The 19,569-nt window shown below is 47.0% G+C and overlaps 1 protein-coding gene across 2 annotated transcripts in view; it reads right to left on the bottom strand.

Annotated features, from left to right (window-relative positions):
• TNFRSF11A (TNF receptor superfamily member 11a) overlaps positions 1-17,720 on the bottom strand; it is a 60,995-nt gene extending 43,275 nt beyond the window's left edge. For both annotated transcript variants that reach the window (XM_523949.8, XM_003953292.5), the window contains exon 1: positions 17,586-17,720. In XM_523949.8, the coding sequence (XP_523949.3) occupies positions 17,586-17,660 (75 nt within the window). In that variant the 5' untranslated portion in view covers positions 17,661-17,720. The remainder of the gene's footprint in view (positions 1-17,585) is intronic.
• Between the last annotated feature and the right edge of the window lie 1,849 nt (positions 17,721-19,569).

Raw genomic sequence — 19,569 nt, 5'->3', positions numbered from 1 at the left:
GTGTACCCAAAACACTAAAAGAGCTTCTTTAAATAAGACAATCTTACCCTAAGGAATTATTTCTCTTTGAAGCACTTTGTTTTAGAAGTAAATAAACAACAAACATACAAAAGGTAGAATTAATACATCAGAGTAACCTACAAACAAATGCTCTTGGTTCTTGTCCATTTCTTTGAATGTCTTTTTTCTCAGCCAGCTGGGCTGACAGGCCGGTGAGAAGGTCTCAGTTTCTCCCGGTCACAAGTGTTTCCATTAATGAGTCAAAATATAGACCCTTTGAATTCAGATGTTCTGGGCTATCATTCCTGGTCTGCCCCTTCCTTAGCTGCTTTCTCCAGCTAAATTTATCTCTATTTTATCCAGCTTTCTATTCTGGATCATGGCACAGTCCTGTGCCTGTGAACGTAAGGAAAACGTCCCACCATGGTGATTCCCAGCAAAACATTCATAACCAGGAGTGGAAATGATGCAGGAATCACGTGAGGCCCAGACACCAGATAGGGCGGATTCCTATTCAAAAAAATTAAATGACAAAGAAAGTCTGACGTGACAGAATATAGGATTTTTTTTTTTTTTTTTTTTTTTTTGAGACAGAGTCTCACTCTGTCACCCAGGCTGGAGTGCAGTGGCATGATCATAGCTCACTGCAACCTTGACCTCCCAGGCTCAAGAGATTCTCCCACCTCAGCCTCCCGAGTAGCTGGGACCACAGGTGCCCACCACCATGCCGGACTAATTTTTGTATTTTTTGGTAGACACGGGGTTTCACCATGTTGCCCAGGCTAGTCTTGAACCCCTGAGCTCAAGAGATTTGCCCACCTCAGCCTCCCAAAGTGCTGGGATTACAGGCGTGAGACACCACACCCAGTCTGAACATGGGAATTTTAGCAAAGCAGAAGTAAGGGCCAGGAGAACTCAGGTTGGAGGAGGGGACAAGGTACCTTGAGCGCTGGTGACAAGAGTATCAAGTAGCCTGGCCAGGCAGCCCCCAAGAGCTGAGTTGGGCTTCAGGGCATGAGGATTTTTCTACCCAGGGCAGTCCTCGAAACTGGGCTTCCAGTTTGACCTGGAGAGAAGAATGCCTGATATTTCTTTAATAAAACTGACTACATTTCTAAAATCTCAGGACCAAAAAAAAAAAAAAAAAAAAAAAAAAAAAAAAAAAAAAAAGCCATTCTCAGCCTGAGTCTCCTCACCTGTACAATAGTGCTAATTAATAACTGTGCCTATCCTGCTGCACTGAGAGGCAGATGCGAGAATTCCTATACATGATGTGGCACTGGCAAACGGCCAGACTGCACAAACACAAAGGTTCTGCCTCCTCAATTCAAAGCTGAAGACCTTTCTAGTAGGCTGCTGGGAGAAACAGAGATGTCATTGTATCACACCCCAGTGCAGTGGTCTGTATCCAATAGAGGAGGGATATTCATGGGCACAGCTGAGTGGAATTAGTAAAAGTATACGTAACTTCCATCCAGTCATTCCCTGAGGGGAGAGAGGGAAAAGGATGTCACTAGAAAGGGGAAAAATGATGGAAAAGATAAACTGGGTACCCAGAGACAAGTTCTCAAGGCCTGACAATCTTCCCGCACAAACCATCCTTGTGCACTTTTAACCAGTTTATGACAAACCAAAGCCGCATAGCAGAGTATTTTAGCGGGACAACTAGGAAAAAATGCATGCGTTAAAAAGCATGTTTGATTTCACATAAAGAAGTCCTTTATCATGGGATTGGAAACTTGAGGCATCAATGTGAAATTGGTGATGAGTGGTCCGAGTCATTTCAGTGCCTTTCTGTCTGGGGGTTCAGTCAGTTCCACGAGCCACACTTGGGTGAAGGCAGACACAGTTTACTCAGTCCGTCTGCTGATAAAGCTGCTGCCAGATTATATCTGTGATTTCTGTTAACTAGGACATAAACGAATTATGATCGAATATCCTAGACATTCTCATTTTAAATAAGCTTGGCAGATAGAATTTCAATCTTACAGATTCACAGAGAAAATATCAGGCATGTTTCTTTTGTACAAACCAGAGCTTCACATTTCAAGCTTCAGAACAACATTGCATAGGCGCCTACCAAGATGGTGTGTTATAAGAGACCATGAGGATAAAGGGGCAGTGTTTTAGGATCCCCTGCTCACCTTGCTGGATCATCTGGCACACCCCATGGGTGTGTTCACCCTACCTGGGAAACCTGTCAATCATGTAACACATTAAAAACTTGGAGGTCCTAAGTTATACCAGTCAGGTACATGGCCTAAGTCACAACAGAGGTAGATACAGAGAATCACAGGGTTTAACAGAAAATGCCCTGAGTGTTTAAAATATAATTCATTTCTAAGAAATATATTTTACACATAGCTCTTGAAAAAAAATTCTGCTGCCAAAAGTTAGGCTCATACATTTTGTGATTTTTACAATATGAAAATATGTGTCTAGTTTATTGGAGAAGATCATGAAGAAACTATAACTGTCACAAACAATATTATAATTGATTAAAAAAAAAAGCTTAGCACAGTGACCCACGCCTGTAATCCCAGCATTTGGGGAGGCAGAAGTGGGAGGACTACTTGAGCTCAGGAGTTTGAGACCCTGTCTCTATAAAACTTTAAAAATTATCCAAGTGTGGTAGCGTGTGCCTGTGGACCCAGCTATTCAGGAGGTTGAGGCAGGAGGATCGCTTGAGCCTAGGAGGTTGAGGCTGCAGTGAGCAGTGATTGCACCACTGCACTCCAGCCTGGGTGACAGAGTGAGACCCTGTTTCAAAGAAAACCCAAAACGAATGATAAAGGATTTGGGACTCTTTTCTGATACAGAGTCTCATTCTGTCACCTAGGCTAGAGTGCAGTGGTGTGATCGCTGCTCACTGTAGCCTCGACCTCCTGGGTTCAAGCGATCTTCCCATACTCAAGTGATCCTCCTGGGCTCATGCCATCTTCCCATGCCAGCCCCTGAGTAGCTGGGACTACAGGGCCTAGGGATTTGGGACATTCTAAAATGCATTCTATGAATGTCTATCTAGTGATAAAAAGTATTCAAAACTCCAACTTAAAAGCACTCATCACAGCTGGTCAGCTTCTACTGGTCTCACTGAAAATTACAAATAACGAATCAGTCCTCTCCCCACACACATACTGTTCCCTGCAAAGAGGCTGTTGAGTTCATTTAATCACCGGGTAAGAGCGAGTCTGAGTCATTCACCTTTGCCTGAGTCACTCGCCTTTATCTCGAAAAATGATTTTTCTCCAGAAGATACAGTTTGATGTAGTCAGAGTTTAACAGGAGGAAGTATCAATCTCTTCACGAAGTTCTGCTGTCATCACACCGTCAAAGGCATCTTCGCTGAGCTCTCTCCCATATCTGCATGAGGTCCTGGCTTGCTGTAGGACTGAAGGCAGGACCTGTCTCTGCCCTCTCACAGCTTTTGTAAAGGAGGACACAGCCACATATAGAGAGGAAGGAAAACTGTGACCAGTCAGAGCCCCACACAGCAGTGCCAGAACTAATGCATTGGAAACATCCTCCCTGATCGTGGACGAGGAAGGAGAATTGCAACCCTGGCCTCAGACTGGTGTCCCCGTCTTCCTTGGCTTTGAATGGGCAGGGAAACAGACAGAGATAGGGAAGGACTTACAAGAGGAAGTGCACAAGCTGGGGAGGGTGAGGTTGCGGGGCAGAGACAGAAGGATTCGAGAGGAGGGAGAGGACAGAGCAAATGAGAGACTCGGGCAGGTGCAGGCGCAGAGCCTGGGGGGCTGGGCAGGTATGTTCTGACAGTAGAAGGAAAAGGTGGGGGCTGCTTCGGGGCTTCCAGGAAAGGGCAGCTAGTCAGTGAGTTGTAGAAGGAAGGGAGGGTCTTTTTTTTAGCAGCACCATGAAACATATTGTAAAGACTGTTGGGATGAGAAAGCGCAAGAAGGTGCAAACTCGTTTTAGACAAGAACAGAGCCTGGGCTAGGATCTCATGGAGGAAACAGAGATGGAGACGAAAAGTGCAGGCAGGAGCAGACAGCAAAGTGGCAACTCTGGATGGCAAAATCTGCAGGAGGCCAGGAATGCAGCTCATTTCGGGAGGCGAGAAAGGGCTGTCTCCCACCGCCAAACACTGAATTAGGCTCTTTTTATGCCTGTCCTTTGAATGCCTTTTTAAAAAAACTTTGGGGCCATTTAACATTTTTTATTGTGGAAAATAGATACAAAATTTGCCATTTTAACCATTTTAAAGTATGATTCAGGGGCAATAAGTAGCAACGATTGCCACTATATTTCCAGAACATTCTCATCACCCCAAATAGAATCTCTGTAACCGTTAACTAGTAACTCCCCATTCCCCCTCCCTCAAGCACCTGGAAACCACCTTTCTACTGTCTGTCTCTGAGTCTGACCACTCTCTATACCTCATATAAGTGGAACCACACAGTATTTTTCCCTTTGTGTCTGGCGAATTTTGCTTAGCATAATGTCTCCAAGGTTCATCCATATTGTATTATGTACCAGAACGCCATTCCTTTTTATGGCTGGATAATATTCCACCACATGTATAGACCATATCTTGTTTATCCATTCATCCACTGATGGACACCTAGGTTGTTTCTACCTTTTGGCTACAGTGAATAATCCTGCAATGACCACTGGCACACAAGTATCTGAATCCCTGTTTTCAGTTCTTTTTGGTCTATACCTAGGAATCCTAAGTTAATTCTATGTTTAGCTCTTCGAGGCACCCACCCCTCAACTGTTTTCCGCAGGGGTGGCATCATTGTACATTCCCAGCAGCACTGTATGAGGGTTCCAACTTCTCCACATCTTCAACAACACATGTTATTTTCTGGTTTTGTTTGGTTTTTGGTTTTTAAAATAATAGCCATCCTGATGTGTGTGAGGTAGTATCTCCTTGTGGTTCCAGTTTGCATTTTCCTAATGACTAATGAGGTGGAGCATCTTTTCGTGTGCTTATTGGCCACCTGTGTATCTTCCTTGAAGAAATGTCTATTCAAGTCCTTTGTCTGTTTTCATAGGGTAATTTAATTTTGCCTAGTTCTGTTCACAGGATTTGATTTAGCTGCTGACAACACTGACTGAATTCACAACCTGAAAGTCGACCAATTAGATACACATTCATTTATTTCCCAATTAAGTGAACACATACTATGCGCCAGGGACAATTTTAGATCCTCTGGATACAGGGGATAGAACTCAACCGAGAGAGTCCTGGCTTACAGTCCAGGGGAGAAGAACAACTATAAGTAAACAGATAAGGAAATCTGGTCACAACAATTGTCGTGAAAAAAGTGAAACAATCTATGTAAGGTGGTGGCATGATTACAGGAAGCCTCTTTGAGAAGATGACATTTGAGTGGAGTCCTGCTTAAAGCCAGGGAACAAGCCAAATGTACAGCACGTGCCAGGAGGAGGATTACAGGTGGACATATTTGCCAAGGCCCTTGGAGGAAGCATGCACGGCTTGACGGAGAAACAGCAAGATAGCCCGTGTGACTAAGTGCAGTGTGAGGTGGGTAGGGTATAAGGTCACATAACTGATTACTAATTTATATGCATTGTGAGTTAATATATACCCATACCGTCAGAATTGTGTGGTATTGATCATATTGGACATTGCCATTACCCCATAAAGGTTTAAATACTAGGCACTTCATGCTATTTTCATTAGCAAGCAGGAATTACCACCTTTGCCACTAGATTTTTAAAACATATATTATTAATTGTGATAAAATACACATAACATAAACATTTGCCATATTAACCATTTTGTCACAAGTTCTTTTTTTGGAATATATAGTATGCACAGAAAAAAAATCTAACTTAGGTCGGGTTTGATAAAAAAAAAAAAAAACTTAAAAATATAGGTAACTGTGATTAGAAGTCCTGACATATTCACCATTCTGATTTAGCAAACTACACAATTGACTTTATATACCTCTTGAAAGTTGCTTGTTATTGGGCCCATCAGCATTTCCCCCCCTGACCACCTTGATTCCAGATGTGCTTCTTAAAGGAAACAAAGCGCACAGCACTGACTCAGGTGCCCATCAATGGTCTGTTGATTTTTACTCAGCCCTCTGCCTTACTCCCCTCACAATGCATTTATTATCTCTGCTCCTTGAAAAGAAAACATATGGCCCAAGGGAAAATGAAGAAACAAGCTTGCATTTCAAAACTTTAATTGCAAGTGTCTTTGTCTTCCAGAGAGATAAGAGTGAAGAGTCTGCAGCCCTGGGCTACCTGGAATCCAAGGGCAAGGCCGGTTGTTTCCTCAATACAGTAATTAGGATGGCTTTGACTTGTCCTTATGTTCCAATGCACCCCTATTTCCACAGGCTCCAGTGAATGCTCCTTTATTCTCCCAGTGTGAAAGCCTTTTTACATTGTCATTCTTGGGGTTTCTTTTTTTCTTTAACTTTGTATTCATTTCAGATAAGAACTGCTTTCCCTTCTTTTCTGTAGTAGAAGCCAACAAGCCCTGTGGTCACTTCTGAGAGTGCACCCCCGGCTGGAGGCCACGTCCCTCTAGGCTCTGCCTCCATGCTGGGGCTGCATGAACTGCTCAGGCCAAGAGTCCCCAAAGTGACTGAAGGAGGAAGTATTCCCCTTACCTGCTGCCCTCCCTTCCTTCACTGCCCAGCCTTCAGGGTGAAATCCAGTGCTTCTCCAATGTGCCACAGAATCACCTGAAAATTTTATTAAAATGCAGGTTCTGATTCCCTGGGTCTGGAACAGAGCCTGAGACTACATTCCTAACAAGCTCCCAGGCAAGGACAATGCCGGTCTCTGAGGAGCAGGCTAGAGATTTTATTGAAAACCAAAAGCCAGGACTTTCTCCTATTTCCAAACACTGCATAGTCATCTCTGACTGTACAATAGACATTGAGAACCACCTCTCCCATCCCTGGACACCTTTTATCTATTTATCTATTGATGAATGGGGGTATAGGAAGAATTGGCCCTAGCGAAATATCTACTACGTGCCAGGCACTGTGCTTGGAGGCCTGACTTCCCTTCCCTTCCTGCATCCTCCCAAGAGAGATTAATCAACTTGCTGAGATGGCTGGTGATAAGGAGACTGGAACAGTGCTAGGCATGTAGCAAATATTCAAATACTTGATAAATTAATGAATAATTTTTCTCAAAGACCACTGTAACCTCATAACTTCCCTATACAGAAGACTGTAACAGTTTCCTTCTAGCACTGAATCAAATTCACACTCCCAAGCACGCCCTTGGAAAGACTCCACTGATTTGGGACAAAATCCGAGATACCCTGAGGGAAGAGGGTTGCGAAATCAAGATTAGCAATCTCTTTCTGGGCTGGAACTCTCTTTTCTAATAAGGACTGAACATGGGCTGCCTAACAGGAGACACAGCTGTTTCAGCCTCTCTGTGCCCATCACTCATGCCAGGAAATGGAGAGCCTCCCATGAGGCCTCTTCTGCATGACCTCACCCCTTGGGTGCAGAGGGGCAGGTGCCCACCACCTTGAGTCCCCTTACCCATGAGGACTGCCCCACACAGTTAAGATGACTGGTTATGCCTTCTGGTGCTTGGTCTTTTGCAATTTTACATGGAAATTGGATCCCAGACCAGGCGTGGTGGCTCATGCCTGTGATCCCAGCACTTTGGGAGGCCAAGGCAGGTGGATCACCTGAGGTGAGGAGTTCGAAACTGGCCAATATGGTAAAACCCTGTCTCTATTAAAAATACAAAAAAAATTAGCCAAATGTGGTGGTAGGTACCTGTCATCCAAGCTACTTGGGAGGCTGAGGCAGGAGAATTGCTTGAACCCGAGAAGCGAGGTTGCAGTGAGCTGAGATCGCGCCACTGCACTCCAGCCTGGGTAACAAAAAAAAAAAAAAAAAAAAAAAAAAAAAAAAAAAAAAAAAAAAATTCCGACCCCAGTGGCCTGGTCACAGGGACCTCCAACTGGACCCAACTGGAGCACAGAAACTTCAGCCCATTAGAAAGGGGCAATTTTCCACTTTTAAACCTTGTGACCCATAGAAGTTAATAGGTTAAGGTTTAAGACAGAGGTTCCAGCTGTGTTTTCACTGAATTTAACTGCCCCCTCGATCTCACAGTCCATTGTCATAGGTTTTGGGGTCTGCTGCTAGATTTCTGGCCACTGTGCATTAGTGACACCATGTTGTCATTCTCCCCCTAAACCCCGCTAGTGTCTCCTGATCTCACTCCAAGTAAAAGCTTGAGACTGACCGTGACCCAGAGGCCATGTGTGTTCTGACCCTCTTTCTTATTTGAACTTTTCTCTTACTACTTAGAAAGTGTCTTTTAAGGGATAAAAAAAAGTTAGTAATAGAAAATGATTTTGATTTGTTCCATGGTAGAGACATGTCAAAAGAGGAGCCCAGGTTATTCTCATCAAGGGAAGAGTCCCCAGATTAGCTATAATTGTAGTAAGACTAAGACATAAAGGACCTTTAAAAATACAACTACCTACTTCCGAAAGCTTATGAGGGCAAAGGTTTAACCTATCACTGTCTGCTGCCCTGGGGATCCAAGGCCATCCTTCTCCCTCCTCCCACCCTACACAGAGCCTGGCAGGTGGTGGGAGTGGGATGAACACGCGTGGAGAGATGCGACCCTCTGAGGCGGTACACCCAGGGCTACAGCACAGTGGTACGGTATAGTCTAACTCTGGGGTGTGGGGCATAGACGAGCCAGTGCTGCCTTGGCTTCAGGAAGTGGTGGTGATTCAAGACATACACTTCTTTTCCTCCTGAGTCAGGGATCAACTGGCACATGGACCCTGTGCCAAGAGTGCCTGGAGTGCCTTTTATCTGGATTAGCCTTAAACACACAGCATTGCCATTTCTGCTTAAGAATAGTTCTAGAGGTCAGGCGCGGTGGCTCATGCCTGCAATCCCAGCACTTTGGGAGGCCGAGGCGGGCAGATCACTTGAGGTCAAGAGTTCAAGACCAGCCTGGCCAACATGTCGAAAACCTGCCTCTACTAAAAATACAAAAATTAGCCTGGCATGGTGATGAGCACCTGTAATCCCAGCTACTCGGGAGGCTGAGGCAGGGAGAATTGCTTGAATGTGGGAGGCGGAGGTTGCAGTGAGCCAAGATGGCACCACCGCACTCCAGCCTGGGCGACAGAGTGAGACTCCTTCTCAAAAAAAAAAAAAAAAAAAAAAAAAAAGTTCTAGAAAGCCCTCAGTGAGTACACACTTGAGCAGACAAGACAGACCCCCACAAATGCAGACTGGGCACGCATTTGCATGGGTGTCCCCAAATACCAAAAAGCTTTCTGTCCCACCATTCTGGGAGGTCCCTTTCTCTACTCCCTACCCCATCACAGAGTTGACTATACAAGCAGTTTACCTGAGGGGTTAAGACCACAGTCACTGGAGCGCTGCCTGGTAGGAGCTCCAGCTCTGCCACTCACTAGCTGTGCAAACTCAGGCAAGTTAATCAGTCTCTCTGTGCCTCAGTTTTCTCAACTTACTAGCAAGGTGGAGTGAGCATTAGATATAATCCATGTAAAGTACATGCCTGGCACACAGGAGGGGTTCAACAAATGGCCGGTACTTGTAATATATTAATCTTCTAATATTGTCAGAGCTGAGTGCAAACCTTTTCATGGAATCCCGGGGTCTCTAGCAGCTGTTCTCAAACTTGAGCATGTGTCAGAATCAGCGGAGAGGTTGTGAAGCCACAGACTGCTGGCCCCCACCCCCAGAGTTTCTGATTCGGTAGGTGGGGGGCATAAGAAAGTGCATTTCTAACAAGTTCCCAGGGGAGACTGATGCTGGGCCCAGACCCTACAGTTGGAGAACCCCTGGCTTCAGGGCAGAGTCCCAGTTCTGGAGGTTTATTCGCAAGCCCTTTGTGACCGACCCCCAGGACTTTCCCAGCTGGCTTTATCCTTCCCTGGTACCTGTCATCAGCCCTGGGCTCCACACATCAGGGCGGGACATGATTTTCTCATGCCTGTCACCACCTCTGCCCTTCTCCCTCCAGCTCTCTTTTCCTCTCAGAATCACACCCATCCTTCCAGGACCAGATCAAACACCCCATGCCGGATTCTCCACTCGGAACTCACCCTTCCCATGCCTGTGTCCTAGAGGCATCTCATGTGTTCCTCCTGTGGGGCTCCGTGGGAATGAAGAATGGGACATCTGACCTTCCCCATCAGATCTCAGCCTCTCTGAAGTCAGAGGCAGCAACGTCCTGAGTCTGATGTTCCCAAAATACTTGGTGGGTTTTGTTTGGTTTGGGGTTGTTGGCTTTTTTGCCAGTAAATCCAAAAAAGTATCTCGTTGAATTGAAAAGAAAAAAAAAAGTTTACAAAGAGGTTAAAGGAACTGGAATGAATAACCCTGGGGAAGGGGAAGTTGTGGGCTAACAATCTTCAACAATAGAAATATTAAAATAAAGAAGACATTGACCAACTGGTTTTTACCCCATTAAAGAACAAATTTGAGGAAATGGGGTCAAATTGTGACATGTTAGATTTAGGTCTGTTAGAGGGAAGTTCCTGATATTAGGAATTATTCAACAAGGAAACGGGTTAGCAAGGGCAGAAGTGAATAATCTCGACTAAGCTTTAAAAATGGAATCGATTCTCAATTACCATGAAAGTGTTAGATGTGATCCTGCTTGTATATCTGACTATGAAGTTGAGAGAAGACAGGGGCCTTTAAACGTCTCTTTTACCGGCTATGAATTTGCCAGCTGTTTGTGCTACTACGTGATACACTATTAATTTAGGTGCTAACTGCAGTAGGTAAGTAATACATATTTTTAAAAAGTCAATACTTTAGGGAAGTGGTTCATTTCCCATCTGTGGGATGTGATGCGAACCCCAAACCAGCCAACACAGTGGTGCCAGTAGGATTTCTGGCAATGCCACACAATCTTTCCCCATTGCCCAGCTTAGCCGTCACATTCACCAAGAGCTAAACAGAGTTTTTCTTCCTCATTTTTCATGGAAAGTCTTCAAATTTCTGATAGCTTGAGGAAGTGGCTCTTGTACTCTCAACACTCTTAACAGGAAATGTAATGAGTTATTATTATTTTGATGAACTAAAAGGGTGGTTTTTACAGTCAGGTCTTCCTGATACTTGGAAATCTGGCAGCTCTGTCCCTTTGCTGGTGCCAGACGGGCCTCCGTGTCACCTGCTGGGTCAGGATTTTTTGGGGGTATGGGGAAGTCTAAGAGGCACTGGACACAGAGGAAGGGAAACACTCATCTTAGGCAGCGGCAATGTGCCAGGAAAATGTGTATCATGCAAGCAAACAGTTTTTGCGCAGCTCTTGGTCCAACATAAACACTGCTTCTTTTGGGGTTAGGTGACATATTTGAGGCCAGTGTGGGAAGACCACAGGTCAGGTCACACCTGCCTCTGCTCTGATGTGACTCTCTGGGGATCACTGGCTGTTTATCTCTCTTCAGTGTGTGTTAAGAGCTCTGTCTCTACGCTGAACTTCTCATTCCAAGACATCTCTAGGTCTGGCAATGGCTCTCTAGATGTCAGAGCCTGCAAGTTCCCTGCACAGCACAATGCCACGGGGCTTTTACCATGTTTGCCTCTACAGGGTCTAAGGAACTTTGTCTCTGCCTCCCAGTAAGAGAACCCAAAAAAGGGGAGATTCAAGAGCCTAAACGTAATCCTTCTTTTTTGTTTGGGAAAAACAACACTTCTTCACTTGAACCGGAACAACATTTTGATTTGGACTAAGACAGCAATTTCCTTAATAAAGTGAAAAATATAACCCAAACAGCCAGCTATTTTGTCCTGACATCTGCCATGTCTTATTTATTTATTTATTTACTATTTATTTATTTATTTACTTTGGGATGGAGTCTCGCTCTGTCACCCAGGCTGGAGTGCAGTGGTGCCACTCGGTTCACTGTAACCTCCACCTCCTGGATACAAGCGATTCTCCTGCCTCAGCCTCCCGAGCAGCTGGGATTACAGGCATGTACCCTCACGAAGGGGCTAATTTTTTTATTTTTAGTAGAGACGGGGTTTCACCATGTTGATCGGGCTGGTCTCAAACTCCTGACCTCATGATCCGCCACCTTGGCCTCCCAAAGTGCTGGGATTGCAGGCATGAGCCACCACACCCGGCCTTATTTTATTTTTTTACTAGTTAAGTGAAGCAGTGGGAGTGGAGAAGGAACAAATAAATCTGTTAACTGGTTGTGATTAATTAGTTGTAAACACCATTGCACTCAGACCTGCCTGCCATGTCTTTTTTTTTTCTAATAACCAGCCACATCCGTCCTTTGCCCCTGCACCTTCTGCCCCTGCACAGCCCTACTGGCTCTGAAATCGCCCCTGTACTCAGATTCTCCTTCTCTCACCACTGCCCTGACCTGATTCAGGCCCTTTCCCAAACCAAGGCAGTAGGCTCCTTACTGGCCCCCTCCGGCCCGCCCCTGGACACTCTTCCCCTAATACACAAAACTGATCATGGCCCTCTCCAGCTCACAGCTCAATATTAAATCTGAACTATTTGCTTATACCTAAAGCCTTTGAGTGCTGGCTTTTGCCTTCCTCTCTCCCCACACCCCTGAGTCCAGGAATCCTGTCCTTCCTTCGGTTCCCTGCAAACACTCCACTCTGATGCGAGTCCCTGCTGTTCTCACCGCCAGACAAAGCACTGGTCATTCTGGAACCCCCAGCCTAAGAGCTGTTCTCTCATGCGGTCTGCAGAGCTTTAGACACATGTGACCACGCAGGAAGGATGGGAAGTCCTCTCTGACACTTTCAGGTGGAGGCACTCCTTATCCTGTGTGCCCACAACAAGTTGAAAACCCTCTCCAGAACACTGGATCCTGCTGTCTTTTAATCGTCTGCACACACCTGGACTGCCAATCTCCTGAAGACAGGAGCTGTGGCCCTTGGTCTCTGTTTCCTCAGTCCATTGCAGAGTGTGCTACAGGTTGTGGGTACTCCATTTGTTGCAGTCACTGAATGCATTGAACACAAATTCAGGTTTATTTTCTCATTATCGAATGCTGTGGCCTGCAAGCAGTGACCCAAAGCACTCAAAGGCTGAAAGTCGACGGTGGCTCACAAAACAAACATACATACAAAGTTATCATCACACGGCCCTAAAGAATGTACTTCCCACTGCTGACTGGGGCTGCTTTGGGCTTCTTGGTGTGAGAGCACACTGCGACTGGAACGTGACACAGTGAGAACAGCAGCACCAGTCAGCCCTCTGACAAGGAGCTTCTGGTGACCCAGGCAGACAGGCAGCCTGCCTGGGGAGCGCTGCCAGGTTGGTCTCGCAGGCAGGAAATAGAGTGTCTCTCAGAATCAGGACAGAGATATGGGGCTGTGCGTAATCTTGCTCCACGCCCACTCGGTTTTAAACCTCAAAAGTTCACTAAGAACTTCAGAGGGATCAAGGCTATTTTGCTGAAACCCACGGCTCCTTCTTGGTTCTTTCAAGCTTAGTGTTTTGGGGCAGAAAGGGTGAGCTGAACTTAAGCTGTGTTTCCAGCAGTGGACACCATAGAAAGCCCCACACTGCAACTAGAGGGAAATACACAGAAAGGCCTTCCCACAATCCGGGCAGAGAACGAAAGGGTACTCAGAGGAAAAATCACCTGCTGGGCAGAATCCTACCCATGCCAGTCCTGGGGTGCACTGAGCTGGAGTCAGCAGCCTGTGTGCTCAGAGGCAGGCATGCTTCCCTGTGGACCAAGGCCAGGATGCTGTGAGGAGACGGCAGTCAGGCCATGGGCCACCTGGCCAGGGGGCAGATGCCCTAGGGAGTGAACCACCTGGACAGTTGCATATCATCAGGATGGGCTGCAGACTCACATCAGCCAAAAAAACAAAAAATGGCCTAGACAACATTCCTAGAGACCACTGGATACAGCATGTGGGAAAAACACTATTTTTTTTTTCCATGAACTTCAAAAATAGGAAAATACAATGGGGGAAACTTTAATACTGACATGGCAGATGAAGTCCACACTACCCCTTCTTAAAACAACACTCTTTGCAGAGGAGGCCCTGCTTTGGAACTCCCCTTTTCATGTCCTCATAAAACACTGATTTATTGACCTCCAAAGGCACATTTTTATTGTTTCAGTTTTCCTGATGTAAGAAGTTCTGGTAGATAACTGAAAAAGCAAGCTATTTCCTTATCAACACAGAGAGTATGTTCCTATTACAGGTTTGCCATTTTAGGGGGAAGTGGTAGAAAGGAAATAACAGGGGAGGCATTTGAAATATTTCTCAGCAAAATGAACTATAAGCCCACAGATCTGTGTCTGTGCTCTCCAAACAAGGCATGACTGCATATATCCATGTCTCCCCTCTCGGATGGGATGGGGGGCAGGAGGAAAGGTGGCACAGAGCACCCACCCACCCTATGACCCAGAGTCGCACCCTGGGGGATTTCTTCGGAGGGGTCTCCCCATGGGCGCTCCAGGGCCCTGTGGCCTGCTTCTGATTAGTCGACTTTACCACCTCAGTAAGGGCCATCCAAGAGTTATCTCAAAACTATAAAAGTTCAATGCCCAGTTTGGTGGGGGTTTCCTGAATTAGGTGATTTGTGCTATCTGCAAGGTCATAAAAATATATGGTTGTTTTTTTTTTTTTTTCTTTCTGTAAGATTCTTTTAGGTCTAAAGCATTCACGCCATCCTCCCAACACAGGGAGCTTTCTTCCCACCTCCTAGAATCATTTCTTCCCTGACCTCTGGTTTCCCACACATCTTTCCAAGACCACTTGGGAAACCCCTTCATCCCGAAGTCCTTAGGGATTCCTCCAGCGGTCCTCCCTCCCCTCCTCCCTCTCTCCCTTCCTCTGCCACCCTCTGTACTTTTCTTATCATTTGCTGCTCTCTTATCATCACAGCTTTTCCCATCTGGCGCTCTCCACTAGACTGTGACCCATGCGCCTTCCCCTTATTCCTCATTAGCACAGTGTTTGACACCACCAATGTCTGTTGTCCTGCGTATGCACGCACCTGCTCTTGCATCTTATAACCCCAGATAAACATGACCGTGTACAATCCATTACCTTAATGAAAACAGTGTGCATCTATATTTTGTTACCTGGAATAAACAGCAGGACTAGCTACATAAAAATTCAAAATGTTTTTATCTGTACGCAAATAGTTTTATTCTATCTGAAAATGAATTCCCTCACAAATACAAGCAGGCAGAGATATAATCATAGAAATGTTTTAAAGGGCAAAACTTATAGCCTTTCAGGTAAGTTTGAACCTATTTAATATAATAAAAATGAAACTAAATACGATCCCTACAGATAAGGCACTTTCTGGAAGCCATTTATGCCAACTATTTTGCAAAACCAATTTACCCACTAGGCAGTTCCTGAAGTCTTGCCTGGAGTTTGATCATTAACATCTTCAATGAACTGTCAATGCCATTCCTAAATTTTGAGCTAATGGAATAGGCTGGCCAAACAAGCAGTCATTGAATACAGAGAGTGCTTTTTCCTAGATAACCACAGTATCTCTAGGAAATATTATTTTAAGGCTGCATCTAGTCTCACCTTTGAGAGAAAATGCATTTCTACTGGGAAGGTTGGGCACCAAGTAAAATAAGCAGAAAAGCATTCCAATGTCACTTGATTGTGAAGGAGTTCAGGAAATGCCACCCCAAAATATGCCACTATGGTGTGCTGATTATTTTGAACTCAGGGCAGGTGGTAGTGGCCACGGGCAGAGGTTTCTCTGAACTCTGCCCAAAGAAAGATCCTCCAAAAGGAACTCAAATGTCTCAAATCTCCGCCGTGGGAATCTTCTCACCCAGAGAAGATTCTCACCCAGAGAAGATTAACTCCGATTACAGGAGAGGAGACAGGAGGTTGACACCAGCCCACACAGACTCTCACCTATTCTCCCAAGGGCTGGTCAGAGACCATTTTTATTGCCTGAGAATCCTTTATGTGCCTGACAAGATGTCCTTTACTCACCATATGCTTCCTCCCCAAACCCCCCCAAAACCTGTTTTGCAGCACCCTGCAGAAGCCCCTATGGATGCTATAATGAGCTTCAATCATCTGACGCTTCCTCAAGTCTCTTATTTTGTAGGAGTCCTGTGCCTATGTATGTAATTAAGTACAGTTTTTCTCCTGTTAGTCTGTCTTATATCAATTGAATTCGTGGCCCAGCCAAGGAATTCATAAGGTTCCTAGAAGGTTGGCTCCCCTAGAATTGGAAATGACCAATGCAAAAGTTTACATTTTTAAACATGCATAATGAAAGGGGCTTAAAGGCAAAAAGACGGGAAACAGCATTTGTTGAAAGGTCTCCCTGAAAAATAAACTTATTTTGATAGCATTTGTTGTTCATATTAGAACCGAACGCCTTTTATGCACATATGAATATGTCATTTTGCAACAGCAGTGAGAGATAATTTTGCAACTGCGTGGTCAGGCAGGTTTTTCTTAGGTGGCTAGCTGTTCGCTGAAACCCTGGTCCTTTGGTTCAAATAAGGTAGCACCCCGTTCAACCTGTTGAACACTTAATTAAGCAACACCTGAAGTGCTTAAAATGAAAAAATCCTTTAGACTTTTCCGCCTTCGTTTCCCTCAACCATACTGAGAGACCCATACAATTGGGAATGAATCTTCCCTAGAATCTTTTGCTTCAGCCTTCAGTGCACCCACATTATTTCTGTCAAGGCTTTTCCCCTCTCTTCTCACCCAAACACCATTCTCCATGGGTCCCTCCCCACGCCTCTCCGGGTTCCGTGCCCGGCTGCGGAGGGACGGCAGCAGCCTAACCTAGTGTTAACAGAGGGGAAATCTGACCCTGCCGAAACCAAGAAAACCACCACTCGCCCTTCCCTGTGAGAGCTTTCAAGTTCGTATCAACGATTTTTAAAGCGTTTGTTGTGCTGGGTGTGCTTCCCTCTGCGGCCCTCCTCCACGAGGCAGAAAGTCCGTGCCTGGCTGCATTCGCTTGCTAACTGTACTGAGAAACCTGTTCCGAGAGGACCGGGAAGCCACTCGGGTCTGCGAGGGGCAAGTCCAGCATCCCCGGGGCGCGCGCGCAGTCTCTCCCCGCCGTGCGGGGCCTCCAGGCGAGCTGGCAGGGGTGTCCCCGAAGGGGCTCAGGGGAGGCAAAGGCAAGCCCGCAGTTCAGGGACGGAGGGAATCATGTCTCTTTCCGGGTGGAAATTTGGGACGGAGGCCACCCGGGAGAAATCGTATCGGCAACGGCTATCTGCCGCAAGTGAGGTGCCCACGCCGCTGTCTCCCGCGGCACCGCCCGGCGCAAGCGCTTAGTAGGTGCTCAAGAAGCATTTGGAGAAAATGACAGCATCAAAGCCTGCGGCTAAGAGGGGCTTTTGGAAGAGCCCGTTTCGGGTGTTGCGGTCCCGCCAACCTGCTCCTTCTGCGCCCCAGTTTCCCTCCGCTTGCCCTTTCCCGCCCTCCGCCGTCCAACTCTGGAAGCGCCTCCCCAGCTTCCCACGGCCTCCGCTCCCCAAAACTCCGGCTCCTCTCGGAAGGCGGAGGAGCCAGGATGCCGCCGGCGCCGGCCCTTCCCGGGGCTCCCGAGGAGGCGTCGGGCCGCGCGGCCCGGCAGGCGCGGGCGCTCCTTACCTGCAGCCGGGCGAGCAGCGCGCAGAGCAGCAGCAGCGCGAACAGCGGGCGGCGCCGCCGGGCGCGCGGGGCCATGGCGTGGGGCAGGCTGGCGGGCGCCGCGGCCTCAGCGGCCTCTGTGACCCAGCGGGCGCGGCTGCCGCGGCCCTGTGTGGTCCCGCCCCCGTGCCCCGCCCCGCACCTGCCCCCGCGCCGCCCTCCTGCGCCCCCCTCCGGCCGGGCCGGGCGGTGCCAGCCAGGTGGTGCCCAAGCTCCCCTGGTTTGCGGTGGGACGCGGGGCCCCGCTCGGGGAGGGGCCCCGGGGGTGTTCGCCGCGCCCGGTGCATCCTTGGTCCGGTCTCCGCCCCTGGCCCAGGTGCTCGGGCTGCAGACAGGTTGGCGGGAGACCAGCCCTGGGTTGCCCTTCACGGCACTGGCTCCTGCCTTGCCGCACCCCAGGCCTGTGGGCCCCGCCTCCCGGGAAGGAATGGGGGCATCGGGGTGGTCCTGCTCCGGCCCCGCGCGCCCACCCTTCGAGGCCCTGCCTTCCGAAAGTGGATGCGCCACCGTCGAGAATGAACGGGAGGAGGATCCTTCCTGGAGATTTCGTCGACTGCAGTTAAGGCATCAACACAATACACCATCCGCCAATCTTCGTAAAATACTCCTCTTGTTCTTTGCTTCAAAATGTTGGGGCCAGCAGCCACTATCTCTTTTTCTTCTCCTGATCCTCTGCCTCCGCCCCTCACCCGTCCTGCACCCACCAAATTCTAGAAAGGCACCAGGCTCCGCCAGCCTTGAGGCATCCCCCAGCCCCCATCACCACATGGGCCCTTTCAGACATAAAGTGGCCAGATGTCTGGGGCACAGTGTTACCTAAAAACTGAGGTCCGTTCTTCTGGTGCAGTAAGGCCAAGCCATCCGCACTAAGGTTTGCACTGGGAGAAAAGAGGGCGCTTATCTGCAGAGCTCCAGGCAAGGAGAATGGGGGCAGCTCTTGCTTAAATCCTGACCTTCAGTTGGCTTGCAAGTAAGGATTTTTAAATGCAGGGTTAATTTCAAGAAAGCAGGAGTTACAGGCAAAATCATAATACACGGAGGTTGCACATTGGTTTGGTCTAACAAGCTGGGATATCTTGAAAATCTTTAAAGTGAGGGTGCTTATAGGTTATACATTCAAAGATTTTCTGACTTGCCATCAGTGAAGGAAGAGAAGCTTTGTTAAAAATTTGGGGTCAGCAGAAATGAATGTTAGCTCTGGCTCCTGGGTGTGACTTCCTCCTCGCCCTTCAGGAAGAAATTTAGAAGAAAGAATGGTGGTCAGTTCAGTCCTCATTTCCCCCTTGTCTGAGGTCTGCATGCCAGTGGATCTGTTTTGGTGGGGGTCTGGGTTTCTGAGAAACAACTCAGGGACATATGTTAAGATGTTATCTTTCGTTTCTATAGGGAATCTAACTTCCTTGGTTATTGTTTTAAGCTACAATTACCTTCTTGCTTATCAAGTTACTTATTTACTTCTTAGGGCTAGCTAGGTACCTGGAATTTCCCTTGAAGGAACTCAAGATTTTCCTTTATTTCCATGCTTAGGGGTGCTCCACAGGCTCCTAAGATGGGTTCCTGCTCCATCTCAATAGCATCCTATTGTTTTTGTTTGTCATTACTTGCTTAGGATTGTGTCTTTCCTCACATTCTAGGTCGATGTTGGATCCATACATATAATCCCTCCTTTGTATCATGTATTAGTCCGTTTTCATGCTGCTGATAAAGACAGGGCAATTTACAAAAGAAAGAGGTTTAACGGACTTACAGTTCCATGTGGCTGGGGAGGTCTCACAATCATGGTGAAAGGCAAGGAGGAGCAAGTCACATCTTTCCTGGATGGCAGCAGGCAAAGAGAGAGCTTGTGCAAGGAAACTCCCATTTTTAAAACCATCAGATCTCATGAGACTTACTCACTTCACAAGAACAGCACGGGAAAGACCTGCAGCCATGATTCAATTACCTC

Source organism: Pan troglodytes, chromosome 17 (genome assembly GCF_028858775.2).
Source record: "Pan troglodytes isolate AG18354 chromosome 17, NHGRI_mPanTro3-v2.0_pri, whole genome shotgun sequence".
Taxonomy (NCBI): domain Eukaryota; kingdom Metazoa; phylum Chordata; class Mammalia; order Primates; family Hominidae; genus Pan; species Pan troglodytes.
The sequence above is the reverse complement of the archived record's forward strand: the minus strand, read 5'-3'. Positions and strand labels throughout refer to the sequence as shown.